The sequence below is a fragment of the Meles meles genome, chromosome 7 (assembly GCF_922984935.1).
Source record: "Meles meles chromosome 7, mMelMel3.1 paternal haplotype, whole genome shotgun sequence".
NCBI classification, from domain to species: domain Eukaryota; kingdom Metazoa; phylum Chordata; class Mammalia; order Carnivora; family Mustelidae; genus Meles; species Meles meles.
Window position 1 is genome coordinate 139,854,017 of NC_060072.1, and position 18,469 is coordinate 139,872,485.

At 52.1% G+C, this 18,469-nt stretch overlaps 1 protein-coding gene across 2 annotated transcripts in view; it reads left to right on the top strand.

Annotated features, from left to right (window-relative positions):
- The window catches only part of JCAD (junctional cadherin 5 associated), a 78,150-nt gene that overhangs the window by 44,367 nt on the left and 15,314 nt on the right, over positions 1–18,469 (top strand). For both annotated transcript variants that reach the window (XM_046012648.1, XM_046012647.1), the window contains exon 2: positions 5,279–5,617. In XM_046012648.1, coding sequence (XP_045868604.1) covers positions 5,337–5,617 — 281 coding nt within the window. In that variant the 5' untranslated portion in view covers positions 5,279–5,336. The remainder of the gene's footprint in view (positions 1–5,278; positions 5,618–18,469) is intronic.

The window sequence follows — 18,469 nt, forward strand, 5'->3', positions numbered from 1 at the left end:
TTCCCAAATCACGTTCACAGTCAGAGGTTCTTTCTTCCCATGACCTCCTTAGCTTTGTTCTATGTCATGGCCACAAACTGTGTCCTTGTTACTGTGGCCAGCTGACTTAGAAAGGCATGCTGCTCATCACAAGGGTGAACAGGCTCAGGAGAGGGACAGATGGCTAGAGCTAGAAGGACCCCGAAGAACCTCTAGTTCAACTTTATTTTACTTCTTCTCGGGAAGACTGAAGCCCAAGGAGCGTCCCTCTTTCGTGCAGTGTCTCAGGCTCAGTGCGCTAGAACAGATAGTACTGAGCCACGAGGAGTGACAGAATCTCCCCCTACAGCGAAGGGGCGGGCAACCCTGCGCGGAAACACTCCGGGCTGATATTTAAAGGATGCAGAAATCTACCACAAAATAAGATTACTGGAAGTGATCTCATTCTCATTTTTTGGATGAGACAAATAATCAGATGGAAAATCCACTTGAAAGTGGGATTTGGGAAAAAGAAAATTTTATGGGACTGGGTTGGTTATATTAAAGTCAAATTACCTGTCATCTCCTCCAACCGATAGCTATTGGTTATTTGTGATCCATCTCTCCTCAATGAAACGACCATCAGCTTGGTCACCAAAGACTAGAATCCATTGTACTTCCACTCCTTGTCCCCATCCCCTCTGTTACCACCTGCACATGTTAGTAAAGAAACTTGTAACTACTTGTCCCCACGTCTGTCCTTGCTCTAACCACTTTCATCCTCCACCTCCCCACCACACTGACTGTCAAGCAGTCTTTCCCGTTTGCCCACTCCTGTGGTTTCCCAGGGCCTGCTCTCACGAGGTGCAAATTCTATCCGTGTTGTATGTAGAGCGACTGTTTCTATATCGACCATTTTTCTTTTAGAATTTAATTTTTGTTTTTTTTTTTCTTTCTAAAAGTTACTGGCTCCTTTCCCATTTATCATGGATGTAGTTTGTCTGCTTCTCGGAGTCACCCAACAAGTTTTACGATAGCTCTGTAGGAGGCTGACTCCAAAAATGATCCGAGGTCCGCTGAAGGTCTTGAAGCGATGACACGGTCTATTTGTGAATGAATCCTATTACTGAGCATTTAAAATTAATGCAAGCCCTGCCATCAAAATACCACAGGCAAGTGAGGCAACGGGCCCTGTGCCTGTGTACGCATATGGGCACACAGGTGTGCTTGTGTGCACGTACGTGTGTGTGCTGGCCTGTGTGTGCCTGCTGTGCATAAGGAAGGAATCCAAGAGCCATCTTAATCCAGTGGAACAAAGGAGATCTTTTTTTTCCTTTTAAATACAGTTTCCATTTTAATGCCGCCATGACTTCATCTTTTCTTGTTTATTTTTATGCATTATTTAGTAAATTAAGAAACTTGTATTGTTTGATAGGAAGGAACTTGAGATGGGTGAGCCTAAAATAGTAGCAAGTAGCAAGGGCTTTGAAGCTAAACAAACCTTGGTTTGAACCTCAGATTTGTGCTTCCAAGCTCAGGCCCTCAGCCTCAATTTTCTTGTCTGTAAATTGGAGACATTCATGGCTACCTTAGAAGTTTGCTGAGGGCATATAGTGAAATAAAGTTGTTTGTTCTTGTGTTAAATGTTTCCTCTGTATGGATGATATTTAGATATTCATGGAATGAAAAAGATATTTAAAGTGGGTTCCTTCATCTCTTGTTGTGTTCGGTCCAGCCCATGCTAGAAGCCCCCCCGTAGCTGAGATTGTATGGGGACACCGGCACTGTTGTGACCACTCTTCCGAGATGTTCCACTATGAGTATTTGCTACAAGGAAACAGAAGTAGCAAAGGAAAAGTTTTCTTAAATGAACCGCCTGGAAAATCAAACTTACAGTGTAGGTCTACCTTGATGTGGAGGATTAGTTTGGCTTAGAAGCAATCTTCCAGAAGCTTCCTTGACCCCTTGAGATCAGGTTAGTCTGCCTATTTTCCTGCAGTCTGTACAGCAAGACAGTAAGATTCTCAAGGACAAAGAATGTGTCGTCTTCATTATTATCGTTGCAGGGCCTCGTGCATTATAGGCACTCAGGAACTGTGTCTTAGTGTTTCAGACTGTGTAAGGTAACACTGTTCTAAGTGACTTGGAAGGAGGTCGAAGTGTCCATTCGCAAAAGACAAGACATATGGGTGATATAAAGCAGGTATGACCTTGGAAATCAAAAGTTACATCCTAAGTGATAAAAGAGGAATTGGGAAATGGTCTGAATTTCAAAGGGAAAATTAACAATGAATGGGAAGTCTTTTCATAAGGCAGGTAACTCTTCAGAGACAAACTAGGGCCACTGTAGCATGCTACATCCACCGTCTTGTGTCTGCGCGGTGACTTACACTGTCACAAGATCTTATTCGGTCCTCAGAACAGCCTGGTGGGATGGAAGAGAGTAGCCATGCCATTCTGCAGGTCAGAAAACTGCCGTCTGGTGCAGCTAGCCACTGCCTGCAGGGGTCCCAGCTGGGGTGGGTGTCAGCACCACACCCGATACTGCGCACTTTAACTGTACGTATACATTTCCAAGTTGTTCAATCTGTTGTTAGAATAACTGACATTTATGTCGGATTTTGCTTTGTGTTTGTCTTTACAGCAATGCCTTGAGTTGGTGGGTGGGCGATCAAATTAAATACTGTTGATTTAGAATGCTGGTATCTCAGGGTCAGAAAGAAACTCTAAAAGGAACAGCTTTTTGCCCAGAAGTTCACTGGAGGCCTGTCTCCTCAGCACGTCACCGTCTTCTCCTGGTGGCCCCTGGGACCGATGTGTCTGTGATGGGGTGCTTGCTACCTCTCAAGGCAACCCATTAAGTATTCAGTAGATAAGGGTGCTGAAGAAAGTTAGCCGAATCCGATCGAGATCAGGAAGAACCACAGAGCTGTTCAGAAATCGGCTCCAGGGGAGTGGCGATGCTGAGCAGGGGTGTGGAAATGAGGAGAAACCCCAGCTCTGAGTTGGGATTAGAAGGTGCAGAGAGTCGACCAAAGGGAGAGACGTCCTTGTGGACGGGATGGCGGCTGGGAACACTCGTTTGGGTCGTGGGGCTCGTGGGTCATCCCCTCTGGTCTCGGCCCACCCGCACGGCTCCGGGCATGCCCATGCTGTTGTGCTTCGTACTCCTGCTCCCCACGGGCTGCTGGCCTCTGTGAGACAGAGCAGGTTGGACGTTTCCAGTAATTGGTGCACTTTTGACCTCAGACCTGTAAGGTCAAGTCATGGCTCTTAGACTTTGAATATTTTTCGGAAGATGGCTTGGCTGGATTGTTGTGCCCCTCGAGGGCTTGCGAAGCAGAATAAGCATGCTGACGTGGCCAGACTAGACCAACTAGACACTGACTCCTGCCTCAGGAGGATGATGCCACACATGCATGCTTTGTGCGGCCTTTGCTCCTTCCCCCCGGCAGCGGACTGCAGCCCCACGGGCTCTGCGGTGGACGCTGTCCACTCCTCCAAGCGTGGCGCGGCCACTTGGAGGACAGCACGATTGGCTTTGGAAGAGCCTGACCCAGTATGAGAGAGAGAAGCTGAGTGTAGTGAGACCCAACTTCCCCTGTTAACTCTGGTGCCCCCTGGACGTGTGACATTGAGCCAGTCAGTGTGGGGACCCTCCCTGGTGGAGGCCACCAGGATTTTGCTGGCATGTTATTTCTTTACTTCTGAGATAATCGTTCCCCAAGTCTATATTCCCTCTCGGACACCCAGGCATGCAGTTGATAGAGGGAGCTCCTTGTCACTCTCCAAAACCTAGGTGGGATGTCCCTTTCTCTTATCTGTGCGTTCTCTTTCCTGAGAGAGCCTACCGTGTGCTGGATGCAGGGGAGGGGGTAGCCCTGAACCAAACGAGGACCCTGGCCTCGCGGCCTGGCCTCGGTGTTCCTCTAGCCCTGTGTTCGTCGTGGGATCACTTTCTCCGCAGGTTCTAGTCCAGTCACGTGCTCAGTTGAATCAGAGAGCAAATGCTCGCCTCTCTGGTCCTTCCATTTCTATGTGAACGGCCCAAGTGGTCCAACCCCTCCGAGGCCTGTAGCAGGAGCGTCAGGAGGGTAGGACTGTGCAGTAACCGCCCGGGCTCGTCAGCCTTCCACGAAATGGGGGGGACCTAATGGGAAATCGACCGCTTCCAAAGTCCGATGTGCTGACGGCCGGGGCTTTTGGGCCCCCATCACCCAGCATGTGATAAAGAGCGAGGACGTGCCTGCTCAGCAGAACGGCGGTGGCCCCAGTCAGAATGTGCAGCGACAGGAAGCACATGTGTCTGCCTTTCACCTGCACCCAGACCAGCAGGCACTTCCTGGCCATTGTTCGCGGGGGCTGCCCCCGCGCGCTTTCCGCCCACCGGTGGCCTGGGGCTGGCGCGGGGCCCGCTCCTGTTGCTCTTCCAGGCCCGGCCTTTGCGAGCTCCCGCCAGGCCCGCAGCCCATCCCCAGAGCCACTGGAAGACGCAGGAAAGAAGATTCCCTCATGTAAAAATAAACATGGCAGCCCCACCTGCTTTTACACCGGCTCCCAAGTTCCTTGTTCCTTTGTTCTCAGCAGTGCGGGGGGCCTTTGGACGGTGGCCCCAGGGAAGGAGGCGCAGTGGAATTCATGTACCCTGCAGGGAGCTGGGATGTGGCCCCCGCCCCCCGGGCTCAGAGAGGCTGGAAAGCTGCCCCAGGGCTTCCTGGGGGAGAAACATGATTCTTGCATATTTCCCGGATGAGGGGAGACATGTGGGGTCCCCGCTGTGGTGCCATCCAGAGGCTTCCCAGCCTCCCTTCCTGGCTCCGGGCTCTGTGCTGATGACCGGGCCCGCCCCGCCCTCGCGGAGCCAGAGGTAGGGCTCGGGATGGCAGCGCCAGGTGTCAGGAGGTGAAGCCAGCTCTGGTTCCCGCTCTTCTTAGAAACTCCCAGTTTTGAGAAACTGCAGCTTCCGACCCGTGTTTATTTTGTCTTGGCTGCTTATGCCCAGTGTTTTCAGAGAACGGGGGCGAGGGAGTGGTGGACACTGTTAATCATATCGTTGCTTAAACACTGGTCCAGACTCTGCTACAGCAGGGCCCCGGCCTCAGGTGGGGCCTCTGGTCTCCGGCCACGTCCGCCCTCTCCGGCTCCATGGGATGGAGACTGACTTCAGGTGGAGCCTCCGCGCTTCCTGGTGGGGCGGCCACTGTTCCCTGTGCGTAACCGGGCTCTGGTTTGGGTCGGAGTAAAGGGAGCGGGAGGTGTCAGGCGCATTCCGGGGACCCTCGGTGACTCCTCACAAAGCCTTTCTCTGTCGTCCCTCCAGTGTGGGTCCTGCCAGCGCGACGGTCCCAGGGACGGGGCTTTGATGAAGCGGGTGCATTATGTACAGCGTAGAAGACCTCCTGATTTCTCACGGGTACAAGGTGTCACGGAGCATCCCTGCGCCCCCCGGGGATGAGCGCGAGGGCCGCCGGCAAGCCAGGAGCCGCGCCAGAGCTGGCCAGGACCTGCCCAACGGGTGCGACGACAGCCGGGCCGCCCTCGCACGCAGCAAGCCGTCCCAGGGGAAGGGCCGCGCGAGCACCTCAGAGAACAGCCACCGCACTCCCAGAGCCCATGGAGAGCCCCAGAGCGCTTCGGCTCCCAGAGCTCCTGAGCTGGGGTAAGAGTCAGCGCAAACCCACCATGTCCTTTTGTCTGGGGGACCTGGCAGTGGGTGCAGAAGTCAGGTCCCCGAATGCCGTGTGTTTGGCAGGAGCCAGGGAAGGAGAGGGTGAGAGACAAAAACACTTCCTTCCACTGGAGTATGTGGGGTGTTCCAGCAGCACAGAGCGCGGGGCCTGGCCACAGGCCTTCGGTAAATAGTGGTGAGTAAATGAATGCGATCACATGAGACACACGGCATTCTAATCCCCCCTCCGTTTGCCCTTAGAAGCCCCTCGGATTGCCTCAGCTATGAATCATGTCAAAACTCCGTAAAAGCTAGTTCCTGTCGGACGCACATTCCCAATCCATTAGGCTTCCTTATTAATTGGTTTTAGTCCTGCATGCGTCGCAGAGTTGAACGAGGTGTGTCTTCTCCTCTGCGTGTGAAGAATAAAGCCTTTCTTCCTGTATATTCATATCATTCCACTGGCTTCTGACCCATCTTTCCCTCGCATACACTGGCCCCGGTGTGGGTGTCCCGTCTGAACACAGCTGTATCTGGGGGTGTTTCTTATGACCAAAAAGAAGGCGGGTTGGCTGGGGGAAGGGGGACTAAAAGAGAGGGACTCCGGGCAGCTGGCCACAGAGCCAGCATGGGGGAGGAGCCCTGCGACCCCCACGCACACAGTTTCAACCGAGAGGAAACCCGTGTCATCACTTCATAAAAGTGTGTTTGTCTTCAGTGCTGTGCTGGGACCAGGCTCAGCCTGGGGAAGGGGGGCTCTGCGGGGGCGGAGCGTGTCCTGTAATTGTGCATAACCCACGACGACACGTGGAAGCAGAGGCCGGTCTTCAAGGGAAACAAGCAAACAAAACACCAAGCAAACAAAAAGTGGAGTGTATTCCGTCTAAGACAATGAACCTGCCTTCCGTGGTTCAAAGTCACCTTTTCACAGAAGGGATCATGAAAACGGGAGGGATTTTATTCTTAAAATATAGAGCATTCCAGGGGCAACTGGGTGGCTCAGTGGGTTAAAGCCTCTGCCTTAGCTCGGGTCATGATCTCAGGGTCCTGGGATCGAGCTCTGCATCAGGCTCTCTGCTCAGCAGGGAGCCTGCTTCCCCGCTCTCTCTCTGCCTGCCTCTCTGCCTACTTGTGATCCCTCTCTCTTTATCAAATAAATAAATAAAATATTTTTTTAAAATGTAGAGCATTCGGCACCTTGGTTCTCGAGTGAAAGCAAAGGCGAACAGTTGCTTTTCTGGTGCCCAGCGTGGTCCAAGCGGCCTGATGCTGCCCTGTGAGTGCCGGGTCTCTAACCACTGATGTGGCCGCTTCAGGAGGAAACCGGGATGGAAAGGGACCTGAAGATGTTTTTTAACCTTGCCCTTCAGACTCACACTTGTGTCCACTACTGTCTTGGGCTTCAGTCTCCTTTCAGCCCCGTGCCCGGAAAAACCTGTGCGCCCTGGATTTGGGGAGAGGCTGCTTACGGATGAGTTGGCGGAGACAGGGCAGCCTTAGTTACCACTACGCAGACTTGTGCCAGATTCTGTCCTGCTTTCTGTCTTCTAGCTTTGTGCTGAGTGTGTCTGTACCTTCCACCTGGGATTTCAGGGCACTGAGGCTCTCCACGTTGTCTGCCCCTTCCTGTGTATCTGCCAGAGAGCTTGTTGCGGTACTGCGTGCCTAGTGTGTTTAATGTGTGCTCACGGATTCGGTTCTTTCTGCCACCGTTGTAACAACTGTAACAATTCGAGGCGGTAGAATCCCTGCAGAGAGGCCTGGTTGGCTGTGTGGGTCTCCCTCCGACCCGGAGATCAGAGTACAGGTCAGTAAAATCCCCTGGAGAGTTCTGGGTGGGCTGTGTGTCTCCCAGCCTCATCCACAAGCTCCTCAGGACTTTCTCGCCCCTCTGTGCTGACAGGCTGTTGAGGACCACCAGCGCTCACAGCCCAGCCTCCAGGCAGGTAGGCATAATGGGACCCATAGGCAGTCTTTCCTTCTGTCCTGAGTAAAGTGCTCAGATGGGTAGCTTTTGGGAGTACTGCATGTCTTGACATCCAGTTCTCGACAGATCTGGCCATCTCTGCCCATTTCTGAGGTTGGCTGATTAACTTACGAGATGTAGGGTAGCTTTCAGATGGAAGCTTGCCTTACAGGGTAAAAAGAGAATATGCATACATGTTTGCAAAATTCCATGCCAGTGTCCAGAGCTCGGAGACCAGCTGCAAGGCTTCCTGGGTTGAACTGAAAAAGGTATTTTCTTTCTTCAGTAGCTTATACGGAGCTGGAAACAGGAGGCAAACGGAAAAGTGAACTGAAAGGTAGGCAGGAGAATTCCTTTTCAGGAAACAACAACAAAAAAAATAGTGCCTCGAGAGGAAGTAAATAGGTGCTAGCAGTTAGAGCCTGGAAGTTGAAGGAAAAGAAAACCCAACAATACTTTGGCTTACGTGAATTCTGAATCCGGATGAACGAGTGGTACTCTGCCAAGGCCCAGCCTTCAGTCTGGACCAGTGAAGCTGAGGTCTTGGGGTGTGCCTGTCCCACACAGTGATGCTGTGGGGCTGGTCTCCGGGCCTGGAGGGGCCAGTAGGGCCCCCAACCCCAAGCCAGCAGACCAGAAAGCCTCAGGAGGGCCTCCTCTTCTGGCGGTGCCTCCGGTGGGGTGAGGTTTGCTCTAGAGTGTGTCCCCACACCACAGGCCAGTCCTCCGTACCCTAGGGCCTCCCTGGAGAAGAGGGTGGTCAGAGTGGTTGGAAAGGCCTCAGGGGTCAGAAGAAGGTGGGATTGTTTTATTCTGGTAGGATGGCAGGTTAGCAGTGTCCTGATTTTATAGCCAAGGGACACGAAGGCCAGTGCATGTTGGTGACTCGGTAAGGGCCACTGGGTGCCACAGCAGTTGATGCCCGGCTCAGTCCCCAGGCTCTGGGCTGCCAGGCAGGCTGGAGGCGGCCCCATGGTTAGCAGCGTCGGGCCAGGACAGGTGCTGCCCCCGTCCGGGAGGGGTGCGGGATTCTGTGAGCTCCTGTCAAAGCTGCCCCAGGGGTGGGCTGTCCTTGCTTGCTTCCTCGCCCCCCCCCCCCCCCCCCCCGCATGCGCGGATGTGCAGTGGCTCTCGGAGCACAGCCACGTCCCTTTCCTGCCGGGAGCTGCTGGAGGAGCGCACGTGGTGGCACCCAGAGGAGATGTGTGTGTGCAGGGCTGCTGCCCCGTGTGCCTGGTAAGGGTGCTGTCGTCGGGGGTGCGCCGGGAGCATCAAGATTGGTGGTGGGCACGCTGGCACTTTGGTCTTTCTTCAGGAATTAACTAATCTTGCCTTCTAGCAGAGTGCCTTAGGTAAGGGCTGCTTACATCCAGTTCAGTTCAGAAAAAAACAAAACAACAAACACAGCCCTCACATCTGGAGTCTTGACTCAATTTTCCAACATGCGGTGTATGTGTTTCCCAGCGCGCCCAAGGGGCTGCACTCCCGGCTGGCACTGTTCCCAGGTCAGGTGATAGCGCGCTCCCAGGATGAGAGGATGCTGGCAGCTGTGTTGTGTGGGAGGGAAGAGGAGGGGAGGGGAGGGACCGGACCTGCTAGCTCACCCAGAAACTCTTGTGCTGGGGGTGGAGACAGGACCAAGTCTCTTCTTCCTTGTACACAGGTATCGGGATCAGTAAGAAGACAGCGACCGCTTCCCAAAGCTCCAGTGGGTGTGTTCTGTGCGTGTCAGGGCTGGTGCGAGCTTTCAAGTCCCTTCCTTGGTCCCTTTTGTCTGCGACATTATCCCCCAGCTCTGGAGCGGCCCATTGGCCTCCTCCTCCAAGCCCCAGACCCTTGCCCTCTCCTGGGCACACCGCCGTGTGCCCCCAGTGCACCAAGCCCTGCCTGGGAGGCCTCCCTCCCTGTCTCCCACCGGCAGCCCCTCCTGCAGTTTGAGGACTTCTGCAGCTCCCCCTGGGGTGTTCTGCCAGCCCTGTCTTTTGGTCCCCAGGACTGTCCGCTTCCCAAAAGCTGACACCATTGCGAATTCATCTCTGGTTTTGCTGACTGCTATTAAGGAATTTTGCATTTATTAACACTCAAGAAAAATTTTTAAATAAATCCGATGAAACCTAGTACTTCCGTACCAAGGCGGTTGTGGAAATGCTGAGTGTTTCGGAACATTAGGATAAGACGGAATGGGAAATGGAGAAGGTTTTTCCTAGCGAGAGGATCTGGGCGGGGCTGGCTTGGGAAGGTTCCATGGTGGAAAGGAGGGGTACTGACTTTCCAGGCTGAGCAGCCGAGATGGCAGTTTCTATGGCTTTGTCCACACAACTACCTCCTGGGGACAAAAAGGGAGGAAAGGAAAGGAAGGAACAGACACAGACGCAGCACAACTCCCAAGAGGCTGAATAGCCTTGGCGGGGAAGTTTCCTTCCTTTGTAGATTCTGCAGGTGCAAGACCCCAGCCCACTCCGGGGTGAGGGTCGAGGTGTTGTAAGGCTATCACCCGGAGTCTCAGGAGCGCCCACGGGGAGGAACAAAGATGAGCGGGGCCTCACTGGTGTGGGCATGAGAAACCTGAGACCCAAGATTGGTAGTCAGTCGACCTCTCTCGGGGCTGTGAGTTGTTCCCCTGGGGAACTCTTCGCTCTCTGTCCCCCGTTGTCGCTGGGCTTGCATCTCCCCGTGCTTCTGCTCCCTGCTCTGCAGAGGAGCCGATTCCTATCACCGGCAGCCCCTACTCGCCAGGACTTTTGACTCACGGTGACTACTTGTGCTGTTGCTTCTACACGGTGCTTTAGCTCCAGACGCCACTAATGACTCCTGCCCGTGCCTCTGCGGTTTTTGAGAGAAGGAGTCAGTGGTTGGGCTTGGGCTTTGGTTAGCACATCTCAGCCCTCTCCCATCATCGGAGACAGGGAGCAGGGGCTGGGTAGGGAAGGGAAGGTGGACAGGGAGGAGGGGTGACCGGATGTGGCTCTGTGATCTTTACGCACCCTCCATAAAGGGGCTGTGGATGAGAGAGAGGGGTGCCGAGCATGCATCCCGAAACCTGCTCTTTTCACAGGTCATTCGTTTAGTAACTCCACGTACTTGGCGTTTCCCCCTTAAGTCAGATACTCCGAGCACTTACCTCAAGGCTAACCACTCCTGAGTGGTCTCGCTTAGCAGGCTTAGCAGATGGTGAGATGGAGCTGGCTGCAGGCTTTGCACCAAAGCTGCTCACATGGTACAGGGAAAAACCTCGTGGGCCCCGTCAGATGTCGCTGCAGGATTGACACATTCATAGCTGGAAGACCGTGGCTGTCGTAAAGCTCCAGATAGCATTCTGTATACCAAATGAGTTGGTGCTAGATTTTTAGCATGTCCTCGTTTTTGCCGTATAACCGACAACAGATAACTTCTCAAGTGCATCGTGTGTGGTGCCTGTGTCCCCCCCTCCCCCCGCCAGCATGGAAGGGATGCTCCTGAAAGCTCACGGTTGCATCTGTGTTCAAAGATTTTAATGAGAAGTACTGTTTAGCTCGTCAGTTTGCACGAAGTTGAGCAACTGGTGCACGTCCTGTGTCGTTCCGAGGCTGGCTTGTGAGCACGTGCACGCGGCGAGATTAAGGAGAGAACAGAGGAAGCGGGCACAGGGCAAGGGCGAGCTGTTATCTATACGTGGAGGAAACTGCATGTTTAAGATGTAAGTAGCCTTTTCTGAATAATACTTCGCTACCTTTAAAATGTGTAAAAGGCCGTTATCAGGCATTCCCGGCTTCCTTACTATGTTTCCGCAAAGAGCATAATCAGAGGAAGCTGTAAAATAACTTAACGTAGCAGGAGTTTGGGTCTGAAAGTCATACCAGCGTAGGTTCTTCCCTGCGTGGCCCCAGGAATTCTGGTAAAGCTGTTTGTTAGCTAACCACGAGAATAACTAGCAATTACATCTTGTCATCAGCGGCAGGCGTCGCTCAGGAGAGGCGCACCATCTAGACGGGGCTCTGATGTGGTCGGCCCTCATCCGAGGAGCTTTCCATGTGATCAGCCAACATCCGTTCTCGATAGGGCTAATGGGTGTGGTAAACAGTCACTTCTCAGAGGCCTTTCAAGCTTCTCTCAAGACATCGCCTGCTCATAATGGTTTTCCAAAAAGGAAGGCCTCAAGTTTAACATCTGTTTCCACGTATCTCTTTTTCTTCACAAAACTGTATCTCCACAGACATTATTTGTCTTTGAGTCGCTTGCTTCATTTCCTAATTACTGGGTGGTGGTATGCTGACCTCCTCACAGAGGAAAGTCCGAATTGTTGGAGCCGAGGAGCTCGTGGGCACACACACGGAAGATTCTGACCCCTGTGTTTCCCACTGTCTTTCTGGTAAACCCTTCTCGCGAGGTGCCTTGTTCTGGCTGTTAAGCGCTGCCACCATCCAGACACGCCTGCAGCCGGTCCCCCGCCGCACACCCTCTCCCGTGGCTTTCCTGTTACCAGGCCTTCCCGACAAGAAGCAGGTTAGATCCTTTGAACGCGAGACTTCTGGAAGATCAGCCACGAGGATGAGGAGGTGTCCCTAGAGCTAAGGGGGAGACTCCAGCAGCACATCCTGGAGCTTCACCAACCTGGGTAGCCGGACCCTCGTCAGTGAGTTGAGTTCCTCCTTCCACCACAGAACTGGGTCCTGAGGGAAGCCCCAGATACCCAGGTGAGAGGCACTGAGTGGTGAGGAGATGAAACACGGGTCCAAACAGAGCGTTGAGTGCGTCTGCAGTTCCGGCTCACTCTGGGAGATGGTGGTACCTCTGAGTTCTTGAGGAGGGTCAGAGAGCCTGAGACCAGAGTGGAGTGGATGCACTGACGTGTTCTTGTTGTACTTGACGGAGGGCAGTGTCTCGTCTGTCTATGCAGAGAGCGGACTCGTTCCTTCGAGCCCCTTCTGGCTCAGGTTGACCTTCCTCAGGGGCTGGCTCCCCCGCTTGGCACTGCTCTAAGCTTAGCCTCTGAGGCACGGAGAGTGCTCCTTGCACGTCCATGTGCGTGGTGACAGGATCGTGGGGGAGAAGCCAGAGACTAGGGATGGTTTTCCTCATTGTTGATGGTGACATTGTATATGCATCGGTGAGGACGTTTTCACGGTGGAGCTATGTCTTTATTAAAGAGAAAACATGAAAATTCAGTATCTGCCTCACCTGTTGGTGTTACATGCAAAAAAATGGATCAGAGCTTGCTCTTCCTGCTTGTTTTCACGAACTAATATTGGTTTGTTCTCCACGATCATTGTGGAAGCGGGTGTAGCTTCTTCCTTAGAGACCAGCCCTCCCCAGAGGGGCGGAGTCTTGTTATGACAGTCAGCTTTATCATCATTTCCTGTTATTGTGAAGGCCCATTGATTAGGACTCCGAAAAGACAATGCCCATCTAAAATAATCATCACATAAGACAAACACTCAGTTCTCTCTTTCCTTTGTGCTGCTTACCTCCTTCCTCGGACAACGCAAGGAAAAGAATTTTCAATATGATCGTCGCTGCGGAGAATTTATTTTAATTGGGTTAATAATAGTAATACTTGTTTAAAAAAACCGAGGGCTTATTGTGTTAGACGCTTCACCAAACAGTTTAAGTGTATTTTGTCATGAAGCCCTCCCAGGAAACGTAGAGAGGAAGGAACTGTTCCCATCCCTTGAGTAGAAATGAGGAATCAGAGCCAAAGTGAAGGGAAGTGATGTCGCGGAAGGCACAGGCGGGGAAGCCCGGCGTCCTGACCAAGTGCTCGGGCTTCCCTCTGGGCATTAGCAAACCCTCCCTGCTGGTGCACGGAGAAGCCCAAAGCCAGCCATGCTCCCTGTAGCTGGGTGTGGGCGCCGAGGCCCTGACCCTCCCTGGCGGCAGACCCGGGTTTGCTGGGCTCCTTCTGGCCTGACCACAGCCACCAGCTCCTCTCTGCCCTCTGCTCTACCGTCTTCCCGAAGCTGGGAAATAGATCAGATGGCGACAAGTAACCGGTAGTAAGTACAAGTAACAATTCTTGTTCAGAGTGAATTTTTGCTCAACTGTGATACTGATCCATAATGTTTCCAGAACCACCTTGTCTTCTCCAGTCTTCATGCTGCCCTCCATATGTGAGTCTTAATCCTCTCTTGCCCTCACGTTTCCCCATTTCCAAAATCCCCTCTTTATTACCCTGGGTCCGCGGGTTCTTCCACAGTACAGCGCATTGAGTATACCGAGGCACCCTGAGAAATAAAACTGCAGGCTTCCAGGCCCGGAGGGCATCGAGAGCAAATTCCATAGCAGTAGATGGCTGACCGATCACAGAAACATGTCAGACATCTCACACAGGGACTGGTGAGTCTGAGTCACTCTGAAGGGATGGCCCGACGCCTCTGCCAATCTGGACGGAGAGAGCTTTCCCTTCGAGGAGTGGGAGGCTTTTAAGTGGCCTTTATGCTCAGACTCTGGGTCTGGGTCAGATGGGCCCAGCTGGAATAGGGAGTGGCTTCTGAAGGAATAGCATTGGCCGAGTGCCACGACTGTCCCCCATGTCCTGTAGGATGTGACCGGTAGGGTGGGAAGGCGATCGGCAGCACCTGCGTCTGCTAGACTGGCAGGCTTGCCAACTGGAAGAACTCACGGGACCTGGAGTCCGCGTCGGTGGAACCTGCCACCCTCCACCTGGACCTCCAGCAGGAAGCACAGTTGGCCAGACCCTGGCGGCTGCCCCTGGGGGAACCAGGTTCAGGATCTTGTTCATGGAGGAGTATCGATAGTATCGACACAGCTAGGCTCTCGTGTGCCCGGATGATGAGTGGGTACAGCTCCTGAGAACCTGAGTCCACAGAGAAGATGGTCCCGGAGCGTGTGAAACTGTGGTTCCAAGTCACGTCCCGTACTGCCGTTCTGAGTAGGCTTTTTTTTTTTTTTAAAGGAGGACAGTATTTTCTGTTGTGGTTGAAAATGAGTCATGAGTGTACTAATAGAAATGTCTCCTAACTTTTTTCATCGTTAGCTTTTATATATGAAGTGAACGTGCTTGCCTCTTTTCCTTCCAACATGTTGTTTCTCACGTGTTCACCTTTCAGATACTTTCCCAACAGTTTTTAATCCGTTGTTTGGCTGACATCAGGTCTCTTCTCTGTGATAAGGTGTGGGGCTGTTAGCAATGTAACGTCTGTCTCACCTCTGTCCTGCTTTCCCAGGGGCTCCATAGAAAGACCCTGCTTGTCTCTTTGAACTTGGCCACACAGTTTATTTGAGTTCTCACATTCCACTTTGTTTTTCTTATCTTTTTTCCCACCCTGTATTAATGTGTTCAGCTTGTTTTTGTAAAACGTCCCATTGTTAACTTTTTTAAGATGTAAATTATTAGCTCTCATTTTTTTTTAAAAGAAAAATTTGATCTCATCTCATTTCCTCAAAGGTGTGAGAAAATCTGTTCTTGGCCCTGAAGCCATGCAGAGAATGGACATCAGATATCAAAGCCCGTAGATACCCATGCTTGAAAAGTTGTCTGAGGGAGAAGCTGACCAGAACTGCCCCTGGGTGGGATCCACTTGAACCTGTCAGAGTCAGGCTCATCTTGGGTATAGGGCAGATGTTTGTTAAACAGGCTCTTTAGCATTTTCTATTATATATATTATTAATATTTCCCAGATGACCTGTATTTACCTCGTACAAATAGAAAAAAGTTGAATCCAATATGTTTAGCCACTTTGATCGGTTTGGGGCAGTTTTGACAAAGTTGGGTGATACAACATCACCTTTCTTGGTGGGGTAGAAAAGGGACTACATAACTCGTGGAGGTAATTATGATCTGTGATCTTGCCCTATTTATGTCCTCCTCTATTTGTCTTCCGGTCGTGCTCACGGTCCATCCATAGGCAAATAGCCCCTGAGGGTCCCGGCCACCTCTTGGCCCTTAAGCACCCCACACTTTTACTGAGAAGCCAGAAGCATTATCCATTGAGAAAATGAGCGGAAGCCACACAGTGTGGTTTTTTTCATTAAAGTCAGGTGCCCCAGGAAGATGGTCACAGGACTGGAAGGAGTGAGCGCGGTGCTTATTAAAGCCGTGTGGTTACAAAGCCCACCCGCCAGCTGCTGAAGAACGGGGGCAAGAGAGAGTCTTCGCTCTCTCTTAATTGGGTCCGTGACAGTTGTCACTTCTTACTGAGTTCAAGTCTTGCCCTTGGGCTGTGCACAGAGTCTGAGACCCCAGAGTCCGTTCGTCTTCTGCTGCTTCTCAGGACATCCGTGATGGACGGGCAGTCACAGGGGACTTCCGGAGGGAAGGGCCTGCGGCCTCCAGAACTCACGGTGGTGACTTGCTGCCCCTCACCCCAGGTCAGGGCTATGAAAGGAGGGCGGAGGCGATGGCTTCCACCCTGCCAGGTCCCTGAGGAACCTGCCCAAGAAGGGTTCTGCTAAGCATTCAGATCCTCAGGGCTCGGAACAAGATTTCAGTAGCAACAAAAGCAAAGAAGCCGACCTTCAGCCAGGCCCAGTGTCCGGAGAGCCGCCACTCTGTATGAAGAGTCAACACAGAAGCACTTGGGCTGCTCTGCGGCAAATGCTTTACCTCAGCTTGATTTTGGTATTTTCTACTTCAACCCGTAGCTCAGTTTTGCTTTAAGCAGCTGCTGGAGAAGGTATCTGGAATGGGGATGGGAGCAGGACTTGAGGCAAAAGAAGTAATTCCGAAGTACCGTTCCTGCTCCCGCACTGTTGACCGTGTGCCCGGGGACAGTGTGGGTTCTGTCAGGGGTCTTGGGGTTTCCCAACACATATTTAAGTCACGCACACACCACACCATACGTGCGCAGTAGTGTTCCATCTAAACAAGCAGAGCACGTAACTTAATTTAAAATATTGCTAAATGGGCGCACCTAGCTGGCTCCCTTGGTGGAACATGCGACGTTTGCTCTCAGGGTCGTGAGTTCGAGCCCCATGTGGGGTGTAGAGATTACTTAACGAAATTGAAAATTAAAAAATTAAAATATTCCTAAAAATGCTAACCACCGTCTGAGGTTTCAGCAAAATCATCCTTTTGCTGGAGGAGGATCTTGCCTGGAGGTTGGTACCTGCTGAAGTAGGGTGACTGTGGCCATTTCTTAAAATAAGGGACAGCAGTGACGTTGGCCACACCGGTCGCCGCTACCTTCCGTGAACGCTTTCTCTGTGAGAGGTGATGCTCTCTGACAGCATGGGACCCCCAGCAGGACTTCTTCCACTCTTGGACTGAACCCTCTCAAGGCCTGTGCCTCTCAGCTCAGCGTCTGTAGTGTTCTAAGTCCTCTGTTGTCCTTGTACCAGTCTCCACGGCGTCTTCACCGGGAGTGGGTTCCACCTCCAGAAACAGCTTTCTTTGTTCGCCCATAAAAAGCGACGCCTCACCCGTTCGTGTGTTCTCACAAGAAGGTCAGTGATTCATTCCTGTCTCCAGGCTTCGCTCCTAGTTCTTGTTCTCTTGCTGTTGCCGCCCTGTCTGCGTGACTTCTTCCCCTGAAATCTTGAACGCTCAGTTTGTAAACAAGTCTGCAAAGCACAGTAAAGCGAGGTATGCCTGTGTTAACGATGATGATGCTCGTAGATGTGTATTAGTCATTCACCACCCGGGCCCCCGCCGAACAGCAGCCTCTTCCCTGTGCATTGGGAATGGTCCCCCTTCCGCCCGTCCCTGGCAGCTGCTCCCCCACAGCCCCCCAGACCTTCACCTGCTATTGCCCAGAACCAGCGGCTCCAGAGCTCCCCCCCCCCACCACCATCCTCACACCACTGTCAGCTGAAAAGTGGGCTGTGTTGTAGGAAGCCTTCGAAACCACAAATGACACCTGAGTACTGTTGGGGGCCGGGGTGGGGGGAGGGACAGCTACCCTCACTAGTAACCAATGAAATGCAAATTAAAACCAATCAGAAGTTATTTCCACTTATCAAATAAGGAAACAATTTAATTGTAGTGACCAGAGATGGGAAAGGTTCAGCAGGATAGGCCCTCCTGGCACCACGGAGGGGAGAGTCAGTTGGAACCATGGATGTAAGGGCAGATTTGGCCATACAGATAACACAATGCCCCCAGTCTACTAATTCCTTTTCTCAGGATGTATTCTAAGCTGAGACCTGATTAGTGTTTGCGAACAACAGCGTTCCTCAGAGTGTTTCAGAATGTCCTCTGGAGAGGCCCAAGAGTGGTTAAAGGGATCTGTTACAATACTGTTCATCTGCTAAAATTATGCACTTGAGGAATTTTGCGTTACATTGGAAGAAGTGAAACGGAGTGGCTACCTGAATGGGCTTTATTTGGTCACACTTAACTGTCTTTGAAGCTGTCCCTACTCCTTACAAGCTGTGCGACTTGGGAGAGATGTCGAACCTCCTTGTGCCTCAGTTTCCTTTCCTGTAAAAGGGAGAGAGAACAGTGGAAATATAGTTCGTTTGGCATCTTTCACACAGTGCCTGACACAGCATAAGTGCCCAAGTGCATGTTAGTGTTAAGTTACTTACCTTCTGTGCCTCCGTTTCCTCCTCTGTCCAGTGGGGAGGACAGCAGTTCCTGTCTCAGGGGGGCTGGTGCACCACGGACAGAAGGCATTTGGCGTGGACTGAGCACCTGGTAACGTGTGTCCACGTAGGTGTCCGCGGCTGTCTGCACTGTGTATGCAGGGAAGTGTCTGCATAAACCAGATTCCTAGCAGGCACCAGGGCTCTTCAAAATCCACATCCTCACCCACACCAGGACTTGATGGTATATATCAAAGTAACTCTCACTGAGTGGAAGGATGACAAGCAATTTTTGCCTTCTGTACTTTCCTCTATTTTTCCAAATTTTTGACAACAAATGCATATTGCTTTTATAATTTCAAAAACGAACAGCGGTTTTGGAGTTGGACCATTGTCTGTTAATCAAAGCAGTTGCG